Source organism: Lynx canadensis, chromosome X (assembly GCF_007474595.2).
Source record: "Lynx canadensis isolate LIC74 chromosome X, mLynCan4.pri.v2, whole genome shotgun sequence".
NCBI classification, from domain to species: Eukaryota; Metazoa; Chordata; class Mammalia; order Carnivora; family Felidae; genus Lynx; species Lynx canadensis.
The window spans coordinates 14,230,662-14,255,527 of record NC_044321.2 but is presented as its reverse complement, the minus strand read 5'-3'; the positions used below and the strand labels follow the sequence as shown (position 1 = coordinate 14,255,527).

At 39.0% G+C, this 24,866-nt stretch overlaps 1 protein-coding gene across 1 annotated transcript in view; it reads left to right on the top strand.

The window, feature by feature from the left end:
* Window positions 1-262: 262 nt before the first annotated feature.
* The window catches only part of SCML2 (Scm polycomb group protein like 2), a 79,303-nt gene continuing 54,699 nt past the window's right edge, over window positions 263-24,866 (top strand). Inside the window, exons 1-6 of the mRNA XM_032592230.1 lie at window positions 263-304; window positions 3,806-3,874; window positions 10,800-10,870; window positions 11,761-11,995; window positions 15,855-15,943; window positions 23,319-23,562. Of these exons, the coding sequence (XP_032448121.1) occupies window positions 274-304; window positions 3,806-3,874; window positions 10,800-10,870; window positions 11,761-11,995; window positions 15,855-15,943; window positions 23,319-23,562 (739 nt within the window). The 5' untranslated portion in view covers window positions 263-273. The remainder of the gene's footprint in view (window positions 305-3,805; window positions 3,875-10,799; window positions 10,871-11,760; window positions 11,996-15,854; window positions 15,944-23,318; window positions 23,563-24,866) is intronic.

The following is a 24,866-nucleotide window of genomic DNA, read 5'->3' as shown; positions in this document are numbered from 1 at the left end:
CACCACTTGCTTAGGAGACTATCTTTATTCTACTGGATATTCTTTCCTGCTTTGTCAAAGATTTGTTGGGCATACGTTATTGGGTCCATTTCTGGGTTCTCTATTCTGTTCCATTGATCTGAGTGTCTGTTTTTGTGCCAGAGCTTATTTTTATGCAAAGGAAAGATTAGAATGATTTAACTCTATAACTGATTTCTTATAATCCTATTCTTCCGAAATGTGCTGAAAGGAGGCTTTAATTGGTCTTTCTCCTTGTAGGAAAGAATACCGGAAATGGATATCAGGGGGCAAACAGAGAATGAAGGTAAGATTTACTTTCCAAAGATGATAGTATTTTTAGTATTCATTTGGAATGAATATCTTCTAGTAGACTGAACTTTTGAAAAAAAAAAAAAAAAAACTCTTTTAGAAATAAAGTCACAAGAGATGTTAGGTGCTTAGAATTGACGTTTTAGAACCAAATAGCTAGTAAAGGTAATTTTGTCTTTCCTTCCTAGTTTTATAAGTGAAAAAATGGACACTCAGGGAGTTTAAGTCAACAGGTTCTACAACAATCTGTGACAAAATCAGAATCAAAATCTCCTAACTCTAATTATAAATGGTTAAAAAATGCTTCATCCTGTCTTGCTTTAGTGAGAGGTCTGCTTACTGTCCCATGAATATGCCACACTCATTTTCACTCTCCTTTGAGTTGTACAGTTGACCCTTGAACAACACGGGTTTGAATTGCATGGGTCCACTAATGCATGGATTGTGGAGCCTCCCTGGGATTCTCTCTCTGACCCTCCCCTGCTCTCTCTCTCTCTCTCTCTTTCTTTCTCTCTCTCAAAAATAATAAATAAACATTAAAAAAAAAAAAGACCCAGTTCAAGTCCTGTGTCTCTTAGGAGTTTTTCTCTGGCTGAATGCTGAATGTTGTTTTCTGCTGTTCCCAATTTTGTCAAGTTTACTTTGGTCTCTGTGAGTAGATTCTCAGCTTCTCTAGAGCAGGAACCATATCTTTACAGTTTCACTTTCTTTCCTATTAGAAAATCTTACTGTAGGGGCACCTGGGTGGCTCAGTCCGTTGAGGGTCCGACTTTTGGTTTCAGCTCAGGCCAAGATCTCATGGTCATGGGATCGAACCTCATGTCAGTCTCAGGGCTGAGGATGGAGCATGCTTGGGATTTTCTCTCTTCCTCTCCCTCCCCCAACTCGTGTGTGCGCTCTCTCTCTCAAAATAAATAAACATTAAAAAAAATAGCAACTTAGGTATCCATCTGAAATGTTCACATGTCTTAAATAAGAGTCACTGAGTCATAACCAGAAAGTAGATCTGTTACCTTAAATTGTATACCTGGTATCATTCATAGATCTTTCTTTGAGAAGTTTGTCATTTGACAATTTGGTCATCAATAAGGGTAAAACAGCTATGAATTGGCAACAACACATTAAGTATGGTTAAATTCATGAGTTCATAATGATACAACAAAATAAAACTTATTGGTTATCTGTGAAGAATGCTAGGGATCCAACTCATTATTTTGAAAACTAGAAAATAAAGGAAAAGAACAAAGTATTGCTTGTTACTTTCTTATATGATCTGTACCTCAGGGTAATTGAATGATTGAAAAGGGTAGGCTTCTTTCTTTCCAAGTTTTCTGGCTAATTAAGACAGGATGATAGAGGCACCTGGGTGCCTCAGTCAGTTGAGCATCTGACTTTGGCTCGGGTCATGATCTCACAGTTTGTTAGTTCAAGCCCTGTGTCGGGCTCTAAGGTGACAGCTCAGAGCCTGGAACCTGCTTCAGATCCTGTGTCTCCCTATCTTTGCCCCTCCCCTTCTTACTGTCTGTCTCTCTCTCTCTCTCTCAAAAATAAATAAATATTAAAAAAATTCTTTAAGACAGGAGGGTAAAATTAGAATACCTCCAGGGCACCTGGGTGGCTCAGTCAGTTAAGCAGCAGACTTCAGCTCAGGTCATGATCTCATGGCTCATGGGTTCAAGCCCCGTGTCAGGCTCTGTGCTAACAGGTCAGAGCCTGGAGCCTGCTTCAGATTCTGTGTCTCCCTCTCTCTCTGCCCCTCCCCCTCTCTCAAAAATAAATAAACATTAAAAAAATTAGAATATTTCCATTTTGCAGCTGCTAATGAACTAATGGATCTAGGCAATAGCCATCCATGGCTGCTTATATCACAAAAAGAGAGAGAACTAGATATTAGGAGCCTCCTGTGAGAAGTTCACAATACCTCCTGTGAAGTCATCTTCTCACCTCAGAAAAGCCAAACCTAGGTGCCTGGGTGGCCCAGTTGGTTGAGCGTCTGACTTCGGCTCAGGTCATGATCTCACAGTTTGTGGGTTCGAGCCCCACGTTGGGCTCTGTGCTGACAGCTCAGAGCCTGGAGCCTGCTTCAGATTCTGTGTCTCCATCTCTCTCTGCCCTTCCCCCATTCACACTCTGTCTCTCTTGCTCTCTCTCAAAAAATAAATATATATATAAAAAAAGAAAAACCAAACCTAAATCTGATTATGCTTTCTGGATCAAAACACTAATACGAATTTAGAGAAAATATAAGGACCAGAAGAACCCAGTACCATAGGAGCTAGTCAGCATAATCCAGACTGGAAAACTAAACTGGTATCATCAGCAAAAAAAATTCCCAGAGGAAGGAAAAGAAAAAGGAGGAGGAGGGAGCCTATAAGTATCAAGAGAGACTGAAAACACTTATCATCCCTTGCTATATACGGACCTTATTTGGGTCCTGATTCATAGAGACACACTTAAAATAAGACAGTTGGGGAAATATGAACACTGACTGCTTATTTGGTGTTATAATGGAATTCTGGTTAATCTTTTCAGCATAATAACAGCATTATGGTTAATTTAGAAAAGAGATAAATATATGTGGACAGAATAATGTCTTGGTAAGTCACAAGGTTCAGTGCTATTGGAGCTCCTCAACTTGTCCCAGAGAAAAATCTCTGCCTAATTACATTGTATTCCAGCTTCCCTCTTATGTTAAAAAAAATTTGAGAGAGAGAGTGTGAGAGGGAGCATGAGCAGGGAGAGGGGCAGAGGGGGAGGGAGAGAGAGAGAAAACATCTTAAGCAGACTCCACACTCAGCACAGAGCCTGATGGCAGGGCTTGATTCCAAGACCCTGGGATCATGATCTGGGCCAAAATCAAGATTTGGGTGCTCAACCGACTGAGCCACCCAGGTGCCCCTATCAGTTTTTAAAATTCTCAAAAGCATGCAGTTTATTTCTAGGGCATGTTAATTCTAACAAATGCTTAATGATGTTCTGCATGCCAGGTCCTAATCTAGGCACTGAGGATACAGCAGTGAACAAAAGAAACAAAATAAAATAAATAGATCCCTGCCCTTTTGGAGCTTACATGAGTGGAGTGAGACATATAACAAACAAAATAAATGAGCAAATTTTAAGATACATGGTATGTTAGTGAAGTCCTATGCAGGAAATATGCAAAAATTTAAACGGGCTCCTATTAGAAAATAGTTTCAGTTTATAGGTTTTCTTTTTTTTTTTTTTAAGTTTATTTATCAGAGAGAGAGAGAGAGAGAGAATGAGCAGGGGGAGGGGCAGAGAGAGAGGGAGAGAGAATCCCAAGCAGGCTCCATACTGCCATCTCAGAGTGTGATGTGGGGCCCGAACCCACAAACTGAGATCATGACTTGAGCTGAATTCAGATGCTTAACCGAATGAGTCACCCAGGTGCCCCTCATTTACAGGTTTTCTAAGAACTCTTTCAGACTTTTCCTATGGCCTTCCATATTGCTCACTATTTTCTTTCTTTTTTTAGATCCAATGGATGACAAGAAGGAGAATCAAGAGAAAGTGCCTGACTCAGGCACACCTTCTGTGCAGAGTGGTAGGTTTTAAAGTATTTCAGTACAATGTATTTTTCTTCCTCATTCAGTGTTGATATGAACTCTTAATGCTTTTGGTATAGTATACATGTATGGTAAACTCCTGTAAATATAAAACCTAAGCAATGGGAAAAGTAAAACAATAGCATTTATTTTGAAAATTTTACTTTGGTTTTATTTTAGAGATATTGGTATGGGATTAAAGTAAAAAAAAACATGTATTTCAATGCACATTTTGCCAAATTAATGGTGCATGGTTAATAATTACCATTTATTACCAATTAGAAATAATCTGTTTATTAATAAAAATTCTTCTAATATTAGAGTCAATATGAAAATCCTTTTTTTTATGGTCAAAAGACAGTTCATTGGATAAAAGCTTAGGCATTGGGAGGTCTGACTGATCTGTTCTAGAATCCTGGCCTCATTCTTTACTGGCCTTGTGACCTTGGGCAAATTACTCAATGTTATTAGTCTCTTTTGTCTTCTCTGTAGCACAGGGATAATACTACTTAATTCATAGGACTATTGGAATTAAATAAAGGAAATGAATGTAAAGCACCTAATATAATGCCTAGGCATGCAGTAAAATGATCAGTAAATGTTTATTTATTAACCTGGAGTTATTAATTCATGTTTTAAGTTCTTTATTGTGAACAACATGTGTATAGCACTGCATTAGAGACTAAGGAGATAGAATCTGACCCATTGTACCTGCTATTAAGGAAAATGAAAAAATTAGTCACATGCACATAAAAGGCTGAATTGAAAAAATACTCTAACAAACTGACTGTGTTTATCAGAGATTTCCAGGTAAACATTTTGCCCCTTGTTTTTCTTTTGTCCTGTCCTGCCAGCCCCACTCTCGGGGTAGTTCACCTGTGACTTTCTGTTCCTACAGGAAGATTGTCTATAAAGGTAATCCCCATGGAATAATTTTTTCTCACTGTAGCTGGGCTCCCAGTGCTTCCTTAGCTTCCTTTTCCATTGGCCTCATTTGTTTTTCAGCAATTCCCTCCAACCTCCAAAACCCTCCAAGGAAAGGGAGGCTATTAGGTTAGAATATTCTTCCTTAATCCCTACAAATTCCTCTCCGTCTGTTTTATTTTTTTAATATAACATTTTTATTGAGATACAATTTACATACCATAGAATTCACCCATTTAAAGTATACAATTCATTAGCTCTTGATATATTCACAGACTTGTGCAATCATCACCACAATCAATTTTAGAACATTTTCATCATCCTAAATAGAAATCCCATACCCAGTTAGCAGTCACTCCCCATTTTTCCCCAGTGCCTCTCCCCTGCCTCATCTCTAGGCAACCACTTATGTATTTCCTGTCTCTATAGATTTGCTATTCTGGACATTTCATAGAAATAAATTTAAAAAATATATTCTTAAAGATTGAAACTAGTAACTTCAAAATTCTCAAACCGTTGATTGAAAAAAAATGAGATTACTTAATGAAACTGACAGACATCTGCAGGTATTGCTCAGGGCTCTGACCCTAACGTTTCATCTTAGAAATCTGTGATTGTTAGAAGGTAAACTCCAAGAGAGCCAGGACTTTTGTTTTTTTTTTTTTATTAATTGCTGTGTCCACTGTACCTAGGACAGTGCCTCGCACATACTGGCAACTTTGTATGAGAAACCAGTGATGAATAAGACAAACATGATTCCTGCCTTCTTTGAGCTTAGGGGGCAAGATTGACATTAAACAAATGCCCAGTTACAGGTGTGATAATTGCCATGCATTAGTAGCTGCTGATCATTCAGCCAAGAAGCTTCCAGCTCTGGATATTTTTCTCATCTTCTTTATTTACATACCCTCTAAACTCAAGCCTAGTACTGATGAGAGACATCAGAATTCTGATTTACTCTGGAGAAGACCAAGGGGGCTCATATAGATTATTTTCAGTTTGCCAAAAGGTGTTTGGGCTAATGTATGGACTAGATTAGAGTACAAGTCAAACAAGGACCATGGACATGTGTTAATAACAATCAGACCATGAGGTTATGTGTATACACCTGTCTCACGAACAAACCTGTCAGTTGCCAGGCTTCTTTTCTGAGAGAGAATAACATCCCCCTGCCCCAGTCTGTCCATGAGGATAAGATGCAGAGGCCGACTGGGACCTCAGGTTTGGGTAAGACTTTCTATTTTGGCTCTTGGTCAGGAATTCTTAGCTGTGGTATTATTGTGGATGTGTCAAATTTAAATTTAAGTAAATCCTGTTGGTCTGTGTGTGTTTCCCCCTGTGTTATTGGTAGGGTCTCAGCACATGGGTAGCCAAATTGAACGGTTTTGGGAACTGAAAATTTTGCCTTATGAATGAAGGAAAAAAGTTAAGGCTCCAATGGTTAAGTACTACATAGGGTCATTAGCTAGCACTATGATAGAAGTGAGAGAAAATGATCATATTACAGTGTACTGGTATAAAGGATTTGCTAGCTTAAATTATAGCCCATTCAGACATTAATGGTGATAGAATAAAAACTTGTGTTAGATAAATTAAATATTTTCCACTGTCATTGAAAATTTTTACAAGTGTAGCTGGTTTATTTGAGATGTAATTGTGAAATGATTTTAGTTTCCCAGTCATTATTTTCAACTTCCTTTCCTTTCTTTCTGGGATGTTGGCTCTTTAATCCATAGTCAGATTTTTCTCTCCATTCGTGTTGTTTTGTTCTTTTTTTAAAATGCTGTCTAAGATCATATGGTGGTAGAACTTCATTTAGAACCTTGGGTCTCCTTATTGTCAGGTTAGTAGTTAGGAGGTCACTGAAATATCCTGGTCAGTTCTATTTTGGACCTATGGATCACTTTATATACATATATATATATATATATATATGTATATATATATATATATACATATACATATATATGTATATGTATACACACATATATATACACACACATTATATATTTTGTATATATATATTTTGTGTGTATATGTTTTATATATATAAATTTATACATAACATAAATACAAATTATAAAATATATATATATATTTTTTTTTAATATGAAATTTATTGACAAATTGGTTTCCATACAACACCCAGTGCTCATCCCAAAAGGTGCCCTCCTCAATACCCATCACCCACCCTCCCCTCCCTCCCACCCCCCAAATATATATATATTTTAAAGTTTATTTATTTTGAGAGAGAGAGGGAGCATGAGCGGGACAGGACCAGAGAGAGAGGGAGAGAGAGAATCCCAAGCAAGCTCCACACTGGCAGTGCAGAACCCGACACGGGGCTCAAACTCATGAACCGCGAGATCATGACCTGAGCCGAAGTTGGATGCTTAACAGACTGAGCCTCCCAGGTGCCCCTAATATATTAAAAATTTTTTTATTTTAAGTAGGCTCCACATACAACATGGGGCTTCAACTCATGACCCTGAGATCAAGAGTCCCACACTCTATGGCTGAGCTAGCCAGGCACCCCTCAGTTTTTACGTTTGACAAAGCTATCCAGTATTAATAAATTTGGCACAGCTATGACATTTAGTTTTAGAATAATCATACCTTTTATTGAGTGACTTACATGTATGCTGTGTCACTTAATTCTCAAAATACCTTGTACCATATGTATTACTTTTCCTCATTTGGTAGATGATAAGGAACTGAGGCTGAGAAAGTGAAATGACTTGATCAGGTCACAAAGGTTTTAAGAAGCAGAACCAAACTAGAAAAAGGCAGGTTCGACTGCTGAGCCCATATTCTTGACATTTTGCCACATGCCATTCAGCACTGTGGTAGTGCTAGCTTCATATCATTTAGAAGTGGAGTTAATCCCAGTATTTTTTTCTTTTAATGGAGCAGTCTCTTAAATTTATGGTTAAAAAAAGCAGAGTGTACAATGTTATGTCTGACATGCTTAATGCGATATATAATATGTATACATATGCATATAAATGCATACCCACACATAACAGTGGTATGCTGATGCTGGCTCACATCAGGTTGGGAGAGGGTCACTTGTGCACATGTCTTCCCAACTTCATAGTTGTTGACTTGACCTTGGCACCTTGCAATCAGCCATGGTAGTAGTATTTATACCATAGAAATCTGGAAATATTATCAGTTAGGCTTTTTATTTGTATATTTTGGAAAGCTGGTTCCTGATTTATCAGCATTCCATTTGTGTGTGTGTGTGTGTGTGTGTGTGTGTATGTGTGTGTGTGTGTATATGTGTGTGTGTGTGTGTGTGTAAACATTATACCCTTCAAAAGTCGAAGGATATATAAGAGGCTTGTCATGCAGATTTCCCCAAGAAGGGAAACTGTCAAACCCAGTATATATTTTTTAATGTTTGTTTATTTATTTTGGGGGGGGGGGGAAGCACACGCAAGAACAGTGGAGAGGCAGAGAGACAGTGGGAGAGAAAGAATCCCAAGCACAGAGCCTAACTCGGGGCTTGATCTCACGAATTGTGAGGTCATGACCTGAGCTGAAATCAAGAGTCAGATGCTTAACCAACTGTGCCACCCAGGTGCCCCAAACCCAATATTTTTATAGTGAGGAAGTTAAACAAGAGTATAGGTGGTTGATGAGAATTAAACTTGGTATGAATTAAAAGTACCTTTAATACTGCTGTTAAGTCTTTTTCTTAGTGTCTTGGTAGTCTTAACTGGAACAGTGAATTGAAGTGTTCAAGTCAGGCAAAGTACATTGCTTTCTGACTTTCCTCAATACCATTGTAGTATATCATGAAGACTGAATGAGAGAAGGACAGCAAGGGTTTGTAGAAAATATAGATCATTAAAATAATTCATATCAGTGACTGTACTGATGACTGGTTTATTGCTTTATTCTGCCACTGTATTCTTTTATTTCTAATGTTTATTTATTTTTGAGAGAGAATGTGAGTGGGGGAGAGGCAGAGAGAGGAGGATAGAGAATCCAAAGCAGGCTCTGTGCTGACAGCAGAGAACCCAGTGTGGGCTCGAACCCACAACCTGACCTGAGCCAAAGTTGGAGCTTAACTGACTGAGCTACCCAGGTGCCCCTCTGCCACTATATTCTTAACATCCTGTATGGAGATCTAATAGTCAATTGAGAAACAACTCTGATTCTCAGATTTTTTCTCTTTCCATAAAGCATTGCAGGGGTAAGATTCTGTTAGACCGCATACCTAAACACCTTTAGTTCTCCATGAAACAATAAAAAAGTGCCTTCACATTAATGGGATGAAATGGTCTTGAGTAAACACATGTCTTGAGTAAATTTATATTAGAGACAGATGAGAAGAATTTGCTGTTACTCTATAAAAAATCATTTTGTTCTTAGAGTCCACATTGTTAGAATCACTGTGCTAATTTCTCGTGACATTGAGAAGATCTTGAGTGTAATTTGTATCAGAACCAGTATTATCAGAAAGTTGTCTCTTTCATTTCTGTGCTGGTAATTAAATGTAGATCAGGAAATTTGAATATGCTCTGTAGGAAGTCTTTTAACTTTTTTTTTTTATTTTGGGGGGGTGGGGAGAGAGAGAGAATGAATGAATGAATGAATGAATCTTAAGCAGGCTCCATGCACAGTGTAGAGCCCAATGCAGGGCTTGATCCCATGACCCTGGGATCATGACTTTAGCCGAAATCTAGATTCAGACACTCAACCGATGGAGCCACCCAGGCGCCGCTAGGAAGTCTTTCCCACCTTTTTTTTTTTTAAATTTAAATATTAGTTAACATACAGTGCAATATTGGTTTCAGGATAGAATTCAATGATTCATCACTTACATACTTACATAGAACACCCATGCTCGTCACAAACAAGTGCCCTCCATAGTACCCATCTAACCCATTTCCTACCCACTTTCCCACAAACCCACAAACCCATAGTTTGTTCTCTATCATTAAGAGTCTCTTGGGGCACCTGGGTGGCTCATTTGGTTAAGCGACTGGACTTCGGCTCAGGTCATAATCTCACAGTTCGTGGGTTCGAGCCTTGAGTCGGGCTCTGTGCTGGCAGCTCAGAGCCTAGAGCCTGCTTTGGATTCTGTGTCTCCCTCTCTCTCTGTCCCTCCTTTGCTTGTGCTCTGTCTCTCAACAATAAATGTTATAAAAATGTGTTCAAAAAGTCTCTTGTGGTTTGTTTCCCTCTCCTGTTCCCCCATATGTTCATCTGTTTTGTTTCTTACGTTCCACATATGCGTGAAATCATATGGTATTTGTCTTTCTCTGATTGACTTATTTCTCTTAGTTCCATCCACATCATTGCAGATGGTAAGATTTCATTCTTTTTGATATATATACATACCACATCTTAATGATCCATTCATCAGTTGATGGACATTTGAGCTCTCACCCTAGTTTGGTTAATGTTAATAATGCTGCTATAAACGCTGGGGTGCATGTACCCTTCGAATCTGTATTTTTGTATAGGAAGTCTTTTTTTTTTTTTAACGTGTATTCATTTTTGAGACAGAGAGCATGAACGAGGGAAGGTCAGAGAGAGAGGGAGACACAGAATCTGAAACAGGCTCTAGGCTCTGAGCTGTCAGCCCAGAGCCCGATGTGGGGCTCGAACTCACAGACCGCGAGATCATGACCTGAGCAGAAGTTGGACGCCCAACCGACTGAGCCACCCAGGTGCCCTAAGAAGTCTTTTTTAAAAGAGAGATGGAGGGGTGGGCTCAGTGGGTTAAGTCACCGATTCTTGGTTTCGGCTCAGGTCACGATCTTGTGTTTTGTGGAATCAAGCCTCGTGTCAGGCTCTGTGCTGAGTGCAGAGCCTGGTTGGGGTTCTCTCTCTCCCTCTCTCTCTGCCCCTACCTTGCTCATACTTGTCAAATATATAAGCTTAAAAAAATAAAAGAGATATGGAACTAAAGTCCATTTTACTCCTGAAAGTTAGTATACATATTATATATACTAAAAAACCTATTTCATGCGTTTTTCCCCCCAGATGAGTTCCACTGGGAAAATTACTTGAAAGAGACTGGATCTTTGGGTGCTCCTTCAGAGTGCTTCAGACAGGTATGCCCAAATTCTGTAGAAGTTGTATATATTAACGTGAACTGTTAATTTGTTGAAGGATGTTTGTGCGATTGTTAGATTCTAGTAGTGCGAAGAGGTAACGGGGATTGTGGTAGTGCCACTTAAGGGGCAGATGGTATCTTTGCATTTGTTCATTAAGAAGTTACTCTATGTCAGGTATACTAAGCCCTTATGACTGTCCATCCGGAGGGGGAGACAGACATGTAAAAAGTTAATTATGAAAATATGATAACTGTACTGCGAGTGCTCACAGAAGAGATGGTATCTGAGATGGTTGGAATGAGGGCAGAGATATTCCAGGTAGAGAGAACATCCAAAGCAAAGGCACATGGGTGTAAAAGAACCTGAGTGTTGAGGGATGGCATGGGTGGCTGGAGCACAAAGTGGGTAGAGGTGATAGTGTAGAAATAAGGTTAAAGGTGTGGGGGCTTTTAAACTGTACTGAGGACTTGCACTTAAGCAGGGGTGAGCTGCCAGTTGGTTTATTTCAAGGGGAATGGCCTAATCAGATTCTTATTTTAGAAAGCCTCTCAGGGTGCCTTTTAGAGGGTGTATTTGAATTGCCTGGAAGTGGGCAGAGGAGTAAGACCAGCAATGAGCAGGGTTTTTATGCTTCATGTCAAGCCAAGGAGAGGATTTGGAGATCTTTTCCTTGACCCTTATAGTTCTTTTGCTTACCATCTGCTATGACTGGTACTTAAAACATTTATTGAGTATTGTGGTAACATAACTGACCATTTGTTTTTCTTACAGTTGATACATTTTAACAAAACTGTGTGTGTGTGTGTGCGCGCGTGCGCGTGTGCGCTTGTGCGTGCGTGCACGTGTGCATATGCACGGATGTAATATATACATATATATGTATGCAGTCTAAGGTTCCACCAGCTAATGAATTCAAAGTTGGGATGAAATTGGAAGCCCATGACCCTCGCAATATGACTTCAATATGTGTAGCCACGGTCGTCGGAATTACTGGTGCCAGGCTACGTTTAAGACTGGATGGTAGTGACAACAGAAATGATTTTTGGAGGCTTGTTGATTCTCCAGACATACAGCCTATTGGGACATGTGAAAAGGAAGGGGACTTACTTCAGCCTCCACTGGGTAAGAATAAACAGTTTTTAAAATAGCATATTCTTACTAATGTAACATTCAGTAGAAATAGTTTTAAGTGGCCTTATTTTTTAAAGATTTTATTTTATTTTTTAAAGTTTATTTATTTATTTTGAGAGAGTGTGTGTGGACACGAGCAGGGGAGGACAGAGAGAGGGAGAGTGAGAACCCCAAGCAGGCCCTACACTATCAGTGTGGACCCCAGTGTGGGGCTCAAGCCCAGGAACCATGAGACAATGACCTGAGCCAAAACCAAGAGTAGGATCGTCAACTGACTGAGCCACTCAAGAGCCCCAAGATTTTATTTTTAAGAAATCTCTACATTGATCGTGGGGCTCGAACTCATAACCCCAGGATCAAGTGTTCCCTGCTCTACTGACTGAGTCAGCCAGGTGCCCCTGAAGTGGCCTTTTAGAAATCTCTTCTAGGGATTTTTGCAAATAGATTGTCAGGTGGTTCCTGTGGAGAATGTATGAGAGAGGAACTCTGTAGCCTATGTTACAGAGTTTCACTTAAATACACATGTGGCATATATATGTATGCTGAAGGTTCCCCACTCCAGGGCAATACATATGCTGTCTTCAAACTTGAAATGTGAGAAACAGCACTACTAGGTTACACATGCAGATTCAGAAACCCTTCTGGGGGAGAAGTTTGTAGCATTTGTTACAAGTTATTCTTTCCTTATTATTGTCCACTGAGCCATTTAGTATTTTCACCATGGGGATGAGCACAGGGGAAGAGTATGATTCCACATCCAGACTCCAGTTTCAACTTTGAAAATTTCATTATATCTACAATGGGAGGAAATCATAGTGAGAGGAGTAAGGGTCTTTAGGACTTTGAAAAGGAGGAGATTGTTGGAACTTTAGAAGCAAAGGTTTTAAAAAGCTGTCAAGTTTGAGTTTTTAAAAGGTAAAAAGTAGGTGACTCCAATTTGGGGCAAAATAGTTCACTCTTAATATTTAGATGTACTCTGATATTCTGTAGAAAATAAATGATTTCCTTTATTCTGCTATCTGTGAGTGAATGGTGGATATTGGTTTTTGTTTCTTCTTTACAATGCTGAAAATGAAAATTCTCTGTTGTAAAGGAAAATGAGGAGATGGATTTTTTTTGGTCTCCTACTAGTTAAAAATTCCCTGAGAACCCGAAATTTAAGATATTAATAATAACCACTCTTGGGGTGCCTGGCTAGCTCAGTCGGAAGAGCATGAGACTCTTGACCTGGGGTTTGTGAGTTTGAGCCCCACGTTAGGTATAGAGATGATTTAAAATCTTTAGAAAAAAAATAACCACTTTTTTAGCAATATATTTTTATACTTTCCTTGCTCTAGTTGTTAATCATTCCTAATTTGGTTTAAAATGTTTAAAAAAAAACTAATTAGAGATGTGTTCTTCCAAGAGGGTGGTTTAGGGTGTGTGTGTGTTTTCTGCTTTTTGCCTTCTTTCTTCATATCACTTATGGTTTTTGTTTACTCTTCTCTCTTAAATCATACAGAATTCTATAAGAGATAGAAGTGTAAATCTGAGGCTTAGTGCTTCCCTGCTGGGATTTGATTTCTGTTTACAAATGGTAATAGGTTTTTGTATTTAAAGGAAGCACAGCTATTGTGATTGTCAGCATTTCAAACACATAGCCAGATTTATGATCATTCCTTTTTCAAATTACTTTTAGAGTTTATTTTTATTAATTAAAAATATCAAGTACATAGTAGTACATGCTGATTAATAGATATTTTGGTAGTACATGTTAAAAACACACAAGTTTTGCCAGTCTGCTCATTAGGTGTTTTTGAATAGTTTAGTTTCCATTTTAATATAACGCAATTTACTTGGTTTTCTTCTTTTAAAGATTATTTAAACCTTAAAGGTTATTATTTAAAAGAATTTTTAAAGTTTTAGCATACAAACAGAAGAGTATACACATCATAAGTGTACAGCTTATAAATGAACACATCTATGTATAACCATCACTCAAATCAAGAAACATAACATTATCAGCACCCCAGAAACCCCACTCCTCCTGATCTCCAGTTATAAACCTCCCATTCCCAAAGGTACCCCTGCCTAGACTTCCTAACATTATAGATTAGTTTTATCTGTGTTTGAATTTTTATTTTATGTATGTATGTATTTATTTTTAGGTTTATTTTGAGAGAGAGAGAGCACACACAAGCAGTGTAGTGACAGAGAGAAAGGGAGAGAGAGAGAATCCCAAGCAGGTTCTGCACGGCTAGCTCAGACCCCGATGAGGGCCTCGAACTCCAGAACCATGAAATCATGACCTGAACCAAAACTAAGAGTTGGATGTTTAACTGACTGAGCAACCCAGGAGCCCCTGTGTTTGAATTTTTATATGCACTTTCATCTATTTTTGTCCTTTTAATCTATGTTTGACTTTAGGCAATTGAAGAATTAAGAAAAATGTCAAGTTAAGGTGATGGTGATGATAATGATTGCGTGATAGAAGAGGATAAGATGGGGGTTAAGAAAAAGGCATAAGGACCAGAGAACAACTGTTATGCAATATTCTAACCATAATGTGGCAAATCCATGTTGTGGATGATTATTTATTAGATATCACTAATAATACTGATTTATTATAAAGGAGTATATAATAAATCTCCCCTTTCCCCATTTTTTTTCCTAACAACAATTATTTTCTCAACAACAGTTATTTTCCCTGGTCAATTAAGGAGATTTTGGTGCAGGATTATTATAGAGTAACTTTCTGTCTGAACTTTTTTGCATGTTTTATCCTATTGATGGACCCAGTGCCAGTGATTGCCAGTGATTCATATGCCTCCCTATCTTAATGCACGTATTCATCAGGAATGCATGCCAAGTTCTCTTTAATTCTGGCATCAGGGCAGGCAAGTGTTGCATGAAACAGATTGCCCCCAGAAAGCAATAAAACTAGCAAACCTCTCTACTCCCTGTTGCACATGGCAGATGCTGTGATATCCACCATTAATTGATGAGATCTCCAAAAAAGACACCTGTTGAGTCTCTTTTGATTGCATCTGATACAAATTCTAAGAGAAGATCATGTTTAATGTGTATAAAGGTTGCTAAAGTGAGAGCTATCTTTTTTACTAACGTACTGTATAAAAAATTTCAAATACAGGAAAGGTGAAAGAATTTTACAGTGAACACCCACATACCCATTACCTAGATTCTACCATTGTCATTTTCCATACTGGCTTTATCACTTACTTGTGAATCTGTACTTCTATCGATTCATCAATCCATCTTATTTTTAAATGCATTTATTGATGTCAGTACATTTCCCCTAAATACTTCAGCATACATATCAGTAACTGGAGCTCAGTGTTTATTGGCAGTTTTTTAAGATTTTGAGGTGAAATTTATATACAATGAAATGCACCATCCTAAGTGTACGTTTGCTGAGTTTCACAGAAAACTGTCTTTTTTTGAAAGGAAAATGAGGCAGGGACTCTGAGGAAAAAGAGGCTGGAAGTCTTTTGCAGCCTTTGCCGTGCTTTTGTGGCTATTAGTGGGGACTGGAAGCTCTTCTGGGTTTTGCCTTGGGTCACCCATAGTATTATGGCCCATTCCTAAAGTACTTATGTGTATGTTGGTGAACTCAAGCTAGTGGCTTTTCTAAAATGAGAGTTTCTACCCCTACTGTAGCATTGTTGCCAGATAGTACAGGGGTACAGTAGAACTTATTGGAGGGTGCATCTGCTCTTCTTGCCCATTTCCTGGGTTTCTTGGTAAGCAAATAATTCTCTGGAGAAGAATGTTAAACAAAACCTATTTTTTATACCATCTTGCTATAATATCACAGGAAGGCTTTTTCATGCTGATTTATTTTATAAAATAGGATACCAGATGAATGCGTCATCTTGGCCAATGTTCCTCTTAAGAACCCTGAATGGATCTGAAATGGCACCTGCAACATTGTTTAAGAAGGTAAGAAAGATGTTATAAAAAGCTTCCATCGGGGTGCCTGGGTGGCTCAGTCAGTTGAGCATTTGACTCTTGATTTTGGCTCAGGTCATGATCCCAGGGTTGTGGGATCGAGCCCCATGTCGGGCTCTGTGCTGAACATGAAGCCTGGTTAAGATTCCCCCCCCCCCTCACCCTCACCCCGTCTCCCATCCTTCCATTCTCCTCTCTACCTCTTTCCCCTGCTCATGCCCGCATGCTCGCTCATGTGCTGTCTCTCTCTCTCTCGCTCTCCGTGGTTTTATTGTTTTGATAGGAGCACTTAAATGCCCACAGACTGGGTAGCTTAAACAATAGAAATTTAATTTTTCGCAATTCTGGGAGCTAGAAGTCCAAAATCAAAGGGCCATCAGGGTTGGTTTTTGGTGAGGCCTCTTTCCTCAGCTTATAGATGGCTACCTTTTTGCTGTGTCCTCACGTGGCCTCTCCTCTGTGCATGTGGGGAAGGGGAGGTATCTCTGGTTTCTCTTACTCTTATAAGGACACCAGTCCTATTGGATTAAGGCCCCACCCTTAGGACCTCAGTTAACCTTTGTTACCTCCTTAAAGGCCCTGTCTTTAAATAAAGTGACTTTGGGTATTAGGGCAAATTTATGAATTTGGGAGGATACCATTCAGTTCATTCCAGTGGCTTAAACAACAGAAATTTATTTTCTTACAGCTCTGGAGGTTCATAGTCTGAGATCAAGATGTCAGCAGACTTGGTTTCTTTTGAGGCCTCTCTCCTTGACTTTTAACAATCTGTGTGTCTGTGTCCTACTTTCCTCCTCTTGGATTAGGGCCCACCCTAATAACCTCGTTTTAACTTAATTACCTCTTTAAAGACCCTGTCTCGAAATGAAATCACATTCTGAGGTACTGGGGGTTAGGATTTAAACATGAGTTTGGCTGGGGTGGGGGATACAATTCAATCCATAACAGCAAGTCATAAAAAAGTCTTAATTATAATCACTCACTAGTCAAAATGAATTTGTACTCTCTTTCAAGACTTTAGATATGAAACGAGTGCTCTACTAGAAGCAAATATTCATTGCTATTTTTTATTTGCCTTCAGAAGTGGAGCTTCCCCTCACTTTGCTGTATTAGTCATCCTTTGACATTGGAGAAAATGATGATAGGCCAAAAAACCACTTGAAAGAGAGATTTTGTTTCAGAAGTAAAAGAATGTTAAAAACAGTCATCAGAAAGAATTTGTTATAAGGAAATATTTGTTATATAACAAAAGAGGGAAAATTCCAAAAATAGTTTATGCTCTTGAGAAAATGTTGAAAAAGTACACTATGTTAAGAAACAGTGAATAAAAGCCAACTTTTAGTTAAATTATGGGTCAAAATATTTCTTTCTCACCCTGTGTCCTGATTGTTTTCTCAGTCAAATTTTATTGCAATTATTCATATCAGGGGATGCCTGGGTGGTTCAGTCGGTTGAGCACCCAATTCTTGATCTCAGCTGAAGTCTTGATCTCAGGGTCATGACTTCAAGCCCCACTTTGGGCCCCCTGCTGGAAATGGAGCCTACTTAAGAAAAATAAAACAAGGTAAACAATTATTCATATCAAGAATGGTAAATATTGTAGTTTTTTTTTTTTAACTATTCAATAGTTCTATACATTTCTCAGTGCTGATTATCAAGGTAAGTGTACTCTTGTGGTGCCTGGGTGTCTCAGTCCTTTAAATGTCCAACTCTTGATTTTGGTTCAGGTCACAGTCTCACAGTTTGTGACTTTGAGGCCCTTGTCTGGCTCTGCGCTGATAGCGCAGAGCCTGCGTGGGATTCTCTTTCTCCCTCTCTCTGTGCTCCTCCCCCATTCTAATGCACATGTGCTCTCTCTCTGTGTCTTTCAAAAATATGGGGCGCCTGGGTGGCGCAGTCGGTTAAGCGTCGGACTTCAGCCAGGTCACGATCTCGCGGTCCGTGAGTTCGAGCCCCGCGTCAGGCTCTGGGCTGATGGCTCGGAGCCTGGAGCCTGTTTCCGATTCTGTGTCTCCCTCTCTCTCTGCCCCTCCCCCGTTCATGCTCTGTCTCTCTCTGTCCCAAAAATAAATAAACATTGAAAAAAAAAAATTAAAAAAAAAAAAAAAAATAAATAAATAAACTTAAAAAAAAGAGAGATAGTTTGGAGCGCCTGGGTGGCTCAGTGGGTTAAGGGTCTGACTTCAGCTCAGGTCATGATCTCATGGTTTGTGAGTTCCAACCCCACATGGGGCTCTCTGCTGTCAGCACGGAGTGGGCTTTGGATCCTCTGCCCTCCTTCTTTCTGCCCCTCCCCCACTCACATGCCCTCTTGAGTGTGCACGCCCTCTCTGTCTCTCAAAAATAAATAAACTCTAAAAAAGAAAGTTTAAAGATAAGTGTACTCTTTTTTAGGTTTATTTATGGGGCCCCTGGGTGGCCTTAAGTATACTTAAGGGTTAAGTATCTGACTTTGGCTCAGGTCATGGTCTCACAGTTTGTGAGTTTAAACCCCACTCTGGGTGAGCTCAAACCCTGTTCCAGGCTCTGCACTCTCCTTCTCTCTTTGCACCTCGGGGGACTCTTTCTCTCTCCCTCTCTACCCCTCGCTCACTCCCACTGTCTCTCAAAAGTAAGTAAATAAAAAGTTTATTTTTTTGAAAGAGAGGGAGAGAATAGGCACAAGTAGGGGAAGGGCAGAGAAGGAGGGAGGGAGGGAGGAAGAGAGAAAGAGAATTCCAAGCAGGCTTCTCACTGTCAGCACAGAGCCAGATGCAGGGCTTGAGCTCACAGTGAGATCATTACCTGAGCTGAAATCCAGAGTCAGATGCTTAATTAACTGAGCCACCCAGGTGCCCCAAAATAAATGTATTCTTAATCCCCTTTATCTGTTTAACCCCTCTCCCCACCCATCTCCCCTCTGGCAACTACCAGTTCTCTGTTTAAGAGTCTGTTTTTTTGTTTGTCTTTTTTTTTCTTTGTTCGTTTGTTTTGTTTCTTAAATTCCACATGAGCGAAATCTTACGGATTTCTTATGGACTCTCCTGCTTTAGGGCCTTGGCCCTGGCTGTTCTTTGTCTGGAGTACTCTTCCTGTAGGTAACTGTGGTTAATAATCACCTTTAGGGTTCTGCTCACCTGTCCCCTTCCATTTGAGGTTTGTTCTGATTACCCTATTTAAAGTTTTGCACAAAACCCTCCCTTACATTTTTCTCTGGATCTCACTCTGCTATATACTTCCTTTTATTGAATAGCACTTATCATTTCTTTTTTTAAAAAATTATTTATTTATTTATTTTGAGAGAGAGAGAGAGAGACAGAGACAGCGCAAGTGGAGGAGGGGCAGAGAGAAAGGGAGAGAGAGAATTCCAAGCAGGCTCTGTGCTCACGCCACTCGGCACTTGGGGCTTGAACTCATGAAACCGGGAGATCATGACCTGAGCTGAAACCAAGAGTCAGATGCTTAACTGACTGAGCCACCCAGGCACCCTGCACTTAACATTTCTAACATAGAGTATATTTTGCTTGTATTGTTGTTTCTTGTCTTTCTCTTTACTAGCAGGTGAGCACCACAAGGATGGGATTTTTGTCTATTTTGCCACTTAATGTATATCTGGAGCCTTCATTAGTGTCTGACATTTAGTAGGCACTTAGTAAATATTTGTGAATCAATAAATGAAGTTTAAAGGACTAGAATTTTTGATGAGGTCAAAGAAGTAGTTGATTAAAAGTAAGGAAGTAGAAGTTAAGGATAGGAGTTTGTGGTCAGAGGTAGACTCTGGGAATACAGCTATAAATAAGACAGTAAAAAAACTGTCCTTATGGGGCTTGCCTTCTAGCTGGGGAGATGGATAATAAACCATACAAAATAAAGTATATATTATGTTTGATAGTTGTACATGCTAAGGAAAAGGGAGGCCTTAGAGTCTGTGGGATATGAAAAGAAATAGCCTTTAAGGAGAAGTGTATTGTAGGTAGATAGGCAAGGAGAGATAGGAGAGAGATTAAAAGAGTATTCTTTACTAGTCACCTTCTAGGAAAGAATCATTTTTTTTTTCTCACAGTAAAAAAGAATGGGTCCTTGTTTATTTTAGCTCTTGCTTTCGTAAATTATTTTTTTTTTTTTTTTTTTTTTTTTTTTTTTTTTTAATAAGCTCTGTGCCCAAGGTGGGTCTTGAACTCACAACCCCGAGATTAAGAGTCACATGTTGTACCAACCAAGCCAGCCAGGTCCCCCTACAAATTATATCTTTGTGTTTAGGAAGTCATTCAAGAACTGTTGATGACAAACCATATTCTTTAAAAACATTTAAGGGGCACCTGGGTAGCTCAGTCAAGCTTCTGATTCTTGATTTTGGCTCATGTCATCTCACAATTTGTGAATTTGAGCCCTGCATTAGGCTCATGCTGACAGTTCAGAGCCTGCTTGGGATTCTCTTTCTCCTTCTCTTTCTGTCTGCCCCCACCCCAAAATACATAAACTTAAAAAAAAATTAAAACATATAAACATAAAGCAACTTTATATTATTACCTTTTGTGGACAGCAGAGGGTACTATTTTGCCAGTTATCTAAATCTGGAGGTAGCTTGTTTTGAGATAAAACCCTCTCATTTATTTATGAAAAAGAGTAGTCCCTTTGATTTTTTAAGAAAATAAATATTTGTTTTCTTCCAGAGCTCTGTTTATTTGTATGGCTATACATATGTAAGTAACTTTGATAGAATATTCGTGAAATTTAGAAGAATTAATAAACAGTGTAAAAATCTTCGGAGAATAAATTGCATTTTGTCCATTATCAATTGTCTGGTTTTTGTTACTTGTCAGTTTATAGTGGCATTGATGACCTGTCACATTTGGGATATCTTTTTAAATTATACATTTGAATCTTAAAATTCTGTTTCTCTGCTCATTCCTGTCTTCTGTTTTGTAGCAGAAAATGTATATTGTCATTTGAACTTAGTTTGCTTTGCTACAGAAAGTCTTATTGTTATTTGGTTATTTGACAGTATAAGGGCCTAAGAAACTTCTGTGTGCTTTGAATGTTTTCTCCATTCTGTGAATATGTAGGACAAATTTATAAACTGCCAAAGTTATCCTTTGTTAAATCCACCTCCCTCTTTTCCTTCCATATGTAATAACAGTTAGCTGACCTTTAGCCCCTTCATGAAGTGGCAGTATGTAACTTTGCTTCTTATTTACCAGCAACTTATTTATCAAATACCTTTGATCTTTGACCAAGCTAACTTTTGCCCTGCTGACTTTAGGGTGGTTTTTAAGAATCAAGTTAAGATTATGTAATTAAAAGGACTTTGAAGGCTAATAATTAAGGAACTTACAAGACTTCAGAGGTATAAAGGATATCACTGGAAAAGCACAGGACGATGAGATGGGTTTAAAGGGGGCATTTAAAAAAGAAATCAACGTACCAGATATGTGTTTAAATTATATCTTGGTGAAAGAATTACTTGAATTACTTGAAAGCTTGTTTACTGTTCTTCAGGTGATTACTTGGTTAATTCATTTTTTTTAAATCTTGTTGAGTACTCTGCTGGAAATAGCAATATGAATAAGATGTATCTGCTTTTGAGAATCCCTTGGTCTCAGAGGAGTGAACACGTTTCAAGGGTAGTTTAGCAGTTGAAGGCAAGAGCATCTTCTTTGAGGGGGCCTAGGAGCGGGCAGGAGTTGGCCAGGGAAGCCTTAAGGAGACCAGAAGAGCTGGGCTTTGAAGTAGATCAGTTGGAGTTGTCCAGGCAGATGATGTGGTAGGATGTTCCAAGGAGTTGTCTGCCTATGTTTAAGATCCAGCTCCTGCTCTCATATTTATGGTGTATTCTTAGGCAATCATGCATCAATTTCATCATCTATAAAATGGGAATAATAATTGCATTGACTTTGTAGGGTTGTGAGAATTAAAACATTTAGAAGCATGCCTGGCATATACTGAACAATTGAGGGCTAACTTTTCATGTTGTTACGGGATTCTAGAGATCTAGGTGATAGAATTGGCAGGTTGTAGTCTTTGAATGTGAGTGTTAAGGGGAATATTATGCATCTGGCCTGGTGGTCCTCAGCCTTGGATGCACATTAGGATCACCTGGGGAATTAATATGTGCTAATGCCTGGGCCCCACCCCAGACAAATTAAATCAAAATCCTGGCTGTGGGATCCCAAGTGATTTTGAAGTTCAGTTGGACTGATAACCCCTGGTCTAGGGCTTTTTCCAGGCTTCTGGCTTGAGCAACTGGGTTGATGATGGTGCTATTTATTTACTGTGATAAAAACCAAATTGAAAGAAAAGCTGTTGCTTTTAACATTGCACTTAGGCTTTCTAAGAATCCTGTTAGCATTTGCATGCTTTAAATTTTGGTAACTAAAGTATGCTTTTTTAAATATTGGTTTCTGGGGGTGCCTGGGTGGCTCAGTCAGTTAAGCGGCCGACTTCGGCTCAGGTCATGATCTTGCGGTCCGTGAGTTCGAGCCCCGCGTCAGGCTCTGTGCTGACAGCTCAGAGCCTGGAGCCTGTTTCAGATTCTGTGTCTCCTCCCTCTCTCTGACCCTCCTCTGTTCATGCTCTGTCTTTCTCTGTCTCAAAAATAAATGTTAAAAAATTTTTTTTAAATATTGGTTTCTGGATTGGATATCATAAATGACCCCAAGCTATATGACTTTCATGTTCTTGTGTCTGCAATAAAACTTGGAGGTTTTTTAATTTTTGTATGTTGTCTGGTGCTATTCCTTTTCGTTTTTTTTTTTTTTAAGTTTATTTATTTTGAGAGAGAGAGAGAGCAGGGGAGGGGCAGAGAGAGAGGGAGAGAGAATCCCAAGCAGGCTCCACACCATCCACATGGAGCCCAGTGTGGGGCTTGAACTCATGAACCATGAGATCATGACCTAAGCCAACACCAAGAGTTGGGCTTTTAACGGACTGAGCCATCCAGGCACCCGTTTTTCTTTGGACTTACCAACTTTCAACATACCCTATAATTTACACATTAATTGGGTTTGTTTGATTCCCTCATTTAAAATTTCTTGTTGGTTTCTTCTTTTTCCCTCACCTGCACCCTGATCACTAGAAGGTAAGTTCCACCACAGTAGGGATCTTTGATATTTTTTGTTCACCAGCGAATCCTAAATTTCTGGTACCTAGTATATAGCACCTATTTCTTAAATGAATAAATGAATCACTATCAGTTTGGGTTTGTTTCCTTCCATGTTCTTGGTTCTGCTCCAGAGTAAGTAAGATGTTGTAGAGCAGAGTTTCACAGAGATCTCTGACAACTGTTTTCATGGAGTTTAATTTTTGGTTGATAAGGGTTGTAAGAATACAATTGAGCAAATTCTTCTTATTGCATCTTAACAAAAACTTTTTTTTAATGTTTTGGTAGGAACCACCAAAGCCACCTCTAAATAATTTCAAAGTGGGAATGAAGCTTGAGGCCATAGATAAAAAGAACCCTTATATGATCTGCCCTGCAACGATTGGAGATGTCAAAGGAGATGAAATTTACATCACATTTGATGGCTGGAGTGGAGCTTTTGATTATTGGTGCAAGTACGATTGTCGAGATATTTTCCCAGTTGGGTGGTGTCGCCTGACAGGAGATGTATTACAACCACCAGGAACTCAAGGTATGATAATAAGTAACTATGTATTTTTAAAATTTTATTGAAGTTAGATATAACTGCTATTGGCATTGAGGTTAGGACTTCATGCTCAACTGGAGCAGCAGACAGAATAGTGAGGGCCCTGTCTAGGCTCGAGAACTACAGGTAGAAGAAGGTAATAATTACATTTCTTGAGGGCCAACTCAGCATCATAATCTGAATTGACAATCCACATTGGAGAATATGGACAAGCTACAAGTCACACTTGGACCATTGAAGCCTAGTTACTGTAGCCATTTTGGGGTGCTTAGCTACCTTTGTAGTTGATATTTCAATTTAAAATTACACATAGTATTCCACTATTTATATCTCAGATCGTTTTCATTTTTTTATTAAAAATTTTTTTTTTAATGTTTATTTATTTTTGAGAGAGAAAGAGAGAACAGGGAAGGGGCAGAGAGAGAGGGAGACAAAGAATCTGAAGCAGGCACCAGGCTCTGAGCTGTCAGCACAGAGCCTGACCCAGGGCTCAAACCCACAGACCACGAGATCATGACCTGAGCTGAAGTCAGATGCTTAACCGCCTGAGCCACCCAGGCACCCCTCAAAGATAGTTTTTAAAAGGTTAGGCTTAACTGTGATATATATGTTTTGTACACTTTAGGTCAATTTTTGCAAGTCAAGTTGATACTTTGATAGTCTTTTTTTAATTAAAAGTTTTTAATGTTTATTTATTTTTGAGAGAGAGAAACAGAGTGCAAACAGGGGAGAGGCAGAGAGTGCGGGCGACACAGAATCCGAAGCAGGCTCCAGGCTTTGAGCTGTCAGCATAGATCCCGACGCAGGGCTCAAACCCACAAGCTGTGAGATTATGACCTGAGCCGAAGTCGGAGGCTTTACTGACTGAGCCCCCCAGGCACCCCAGTACTTTGATAGTCTTAAGTAAAATCTCCCAGTCAATGAAAATTTTATGCTATGGAAGCCATCATAAATTAATATGTTATTATAGTCAGGTGTTTATCAGTTGTAATGCTGTGCTTCCTAAGTTGAATACTATGATCATCTAGATGTTTTCTTTCAGAGAAAAATCATCAAAATATTGAGGCTCCTCAGTGACTCTCCCAAGGGCTTAGAGATGCCTAAACTGGTCTTCTGTGATGGAATAACTGCTGAGATATAAGTGGGATCTAAGCAAAGCACCTAATCATCTATCTAAGTTAAATATAAAATTAATAGAATCAAATGTAAACATACTTAAAATTTATCCAACTAAAATTTATTTGTACCATAAAAAAAGAAAGATGAGTGTAGAAAATGAGTAAGTAATA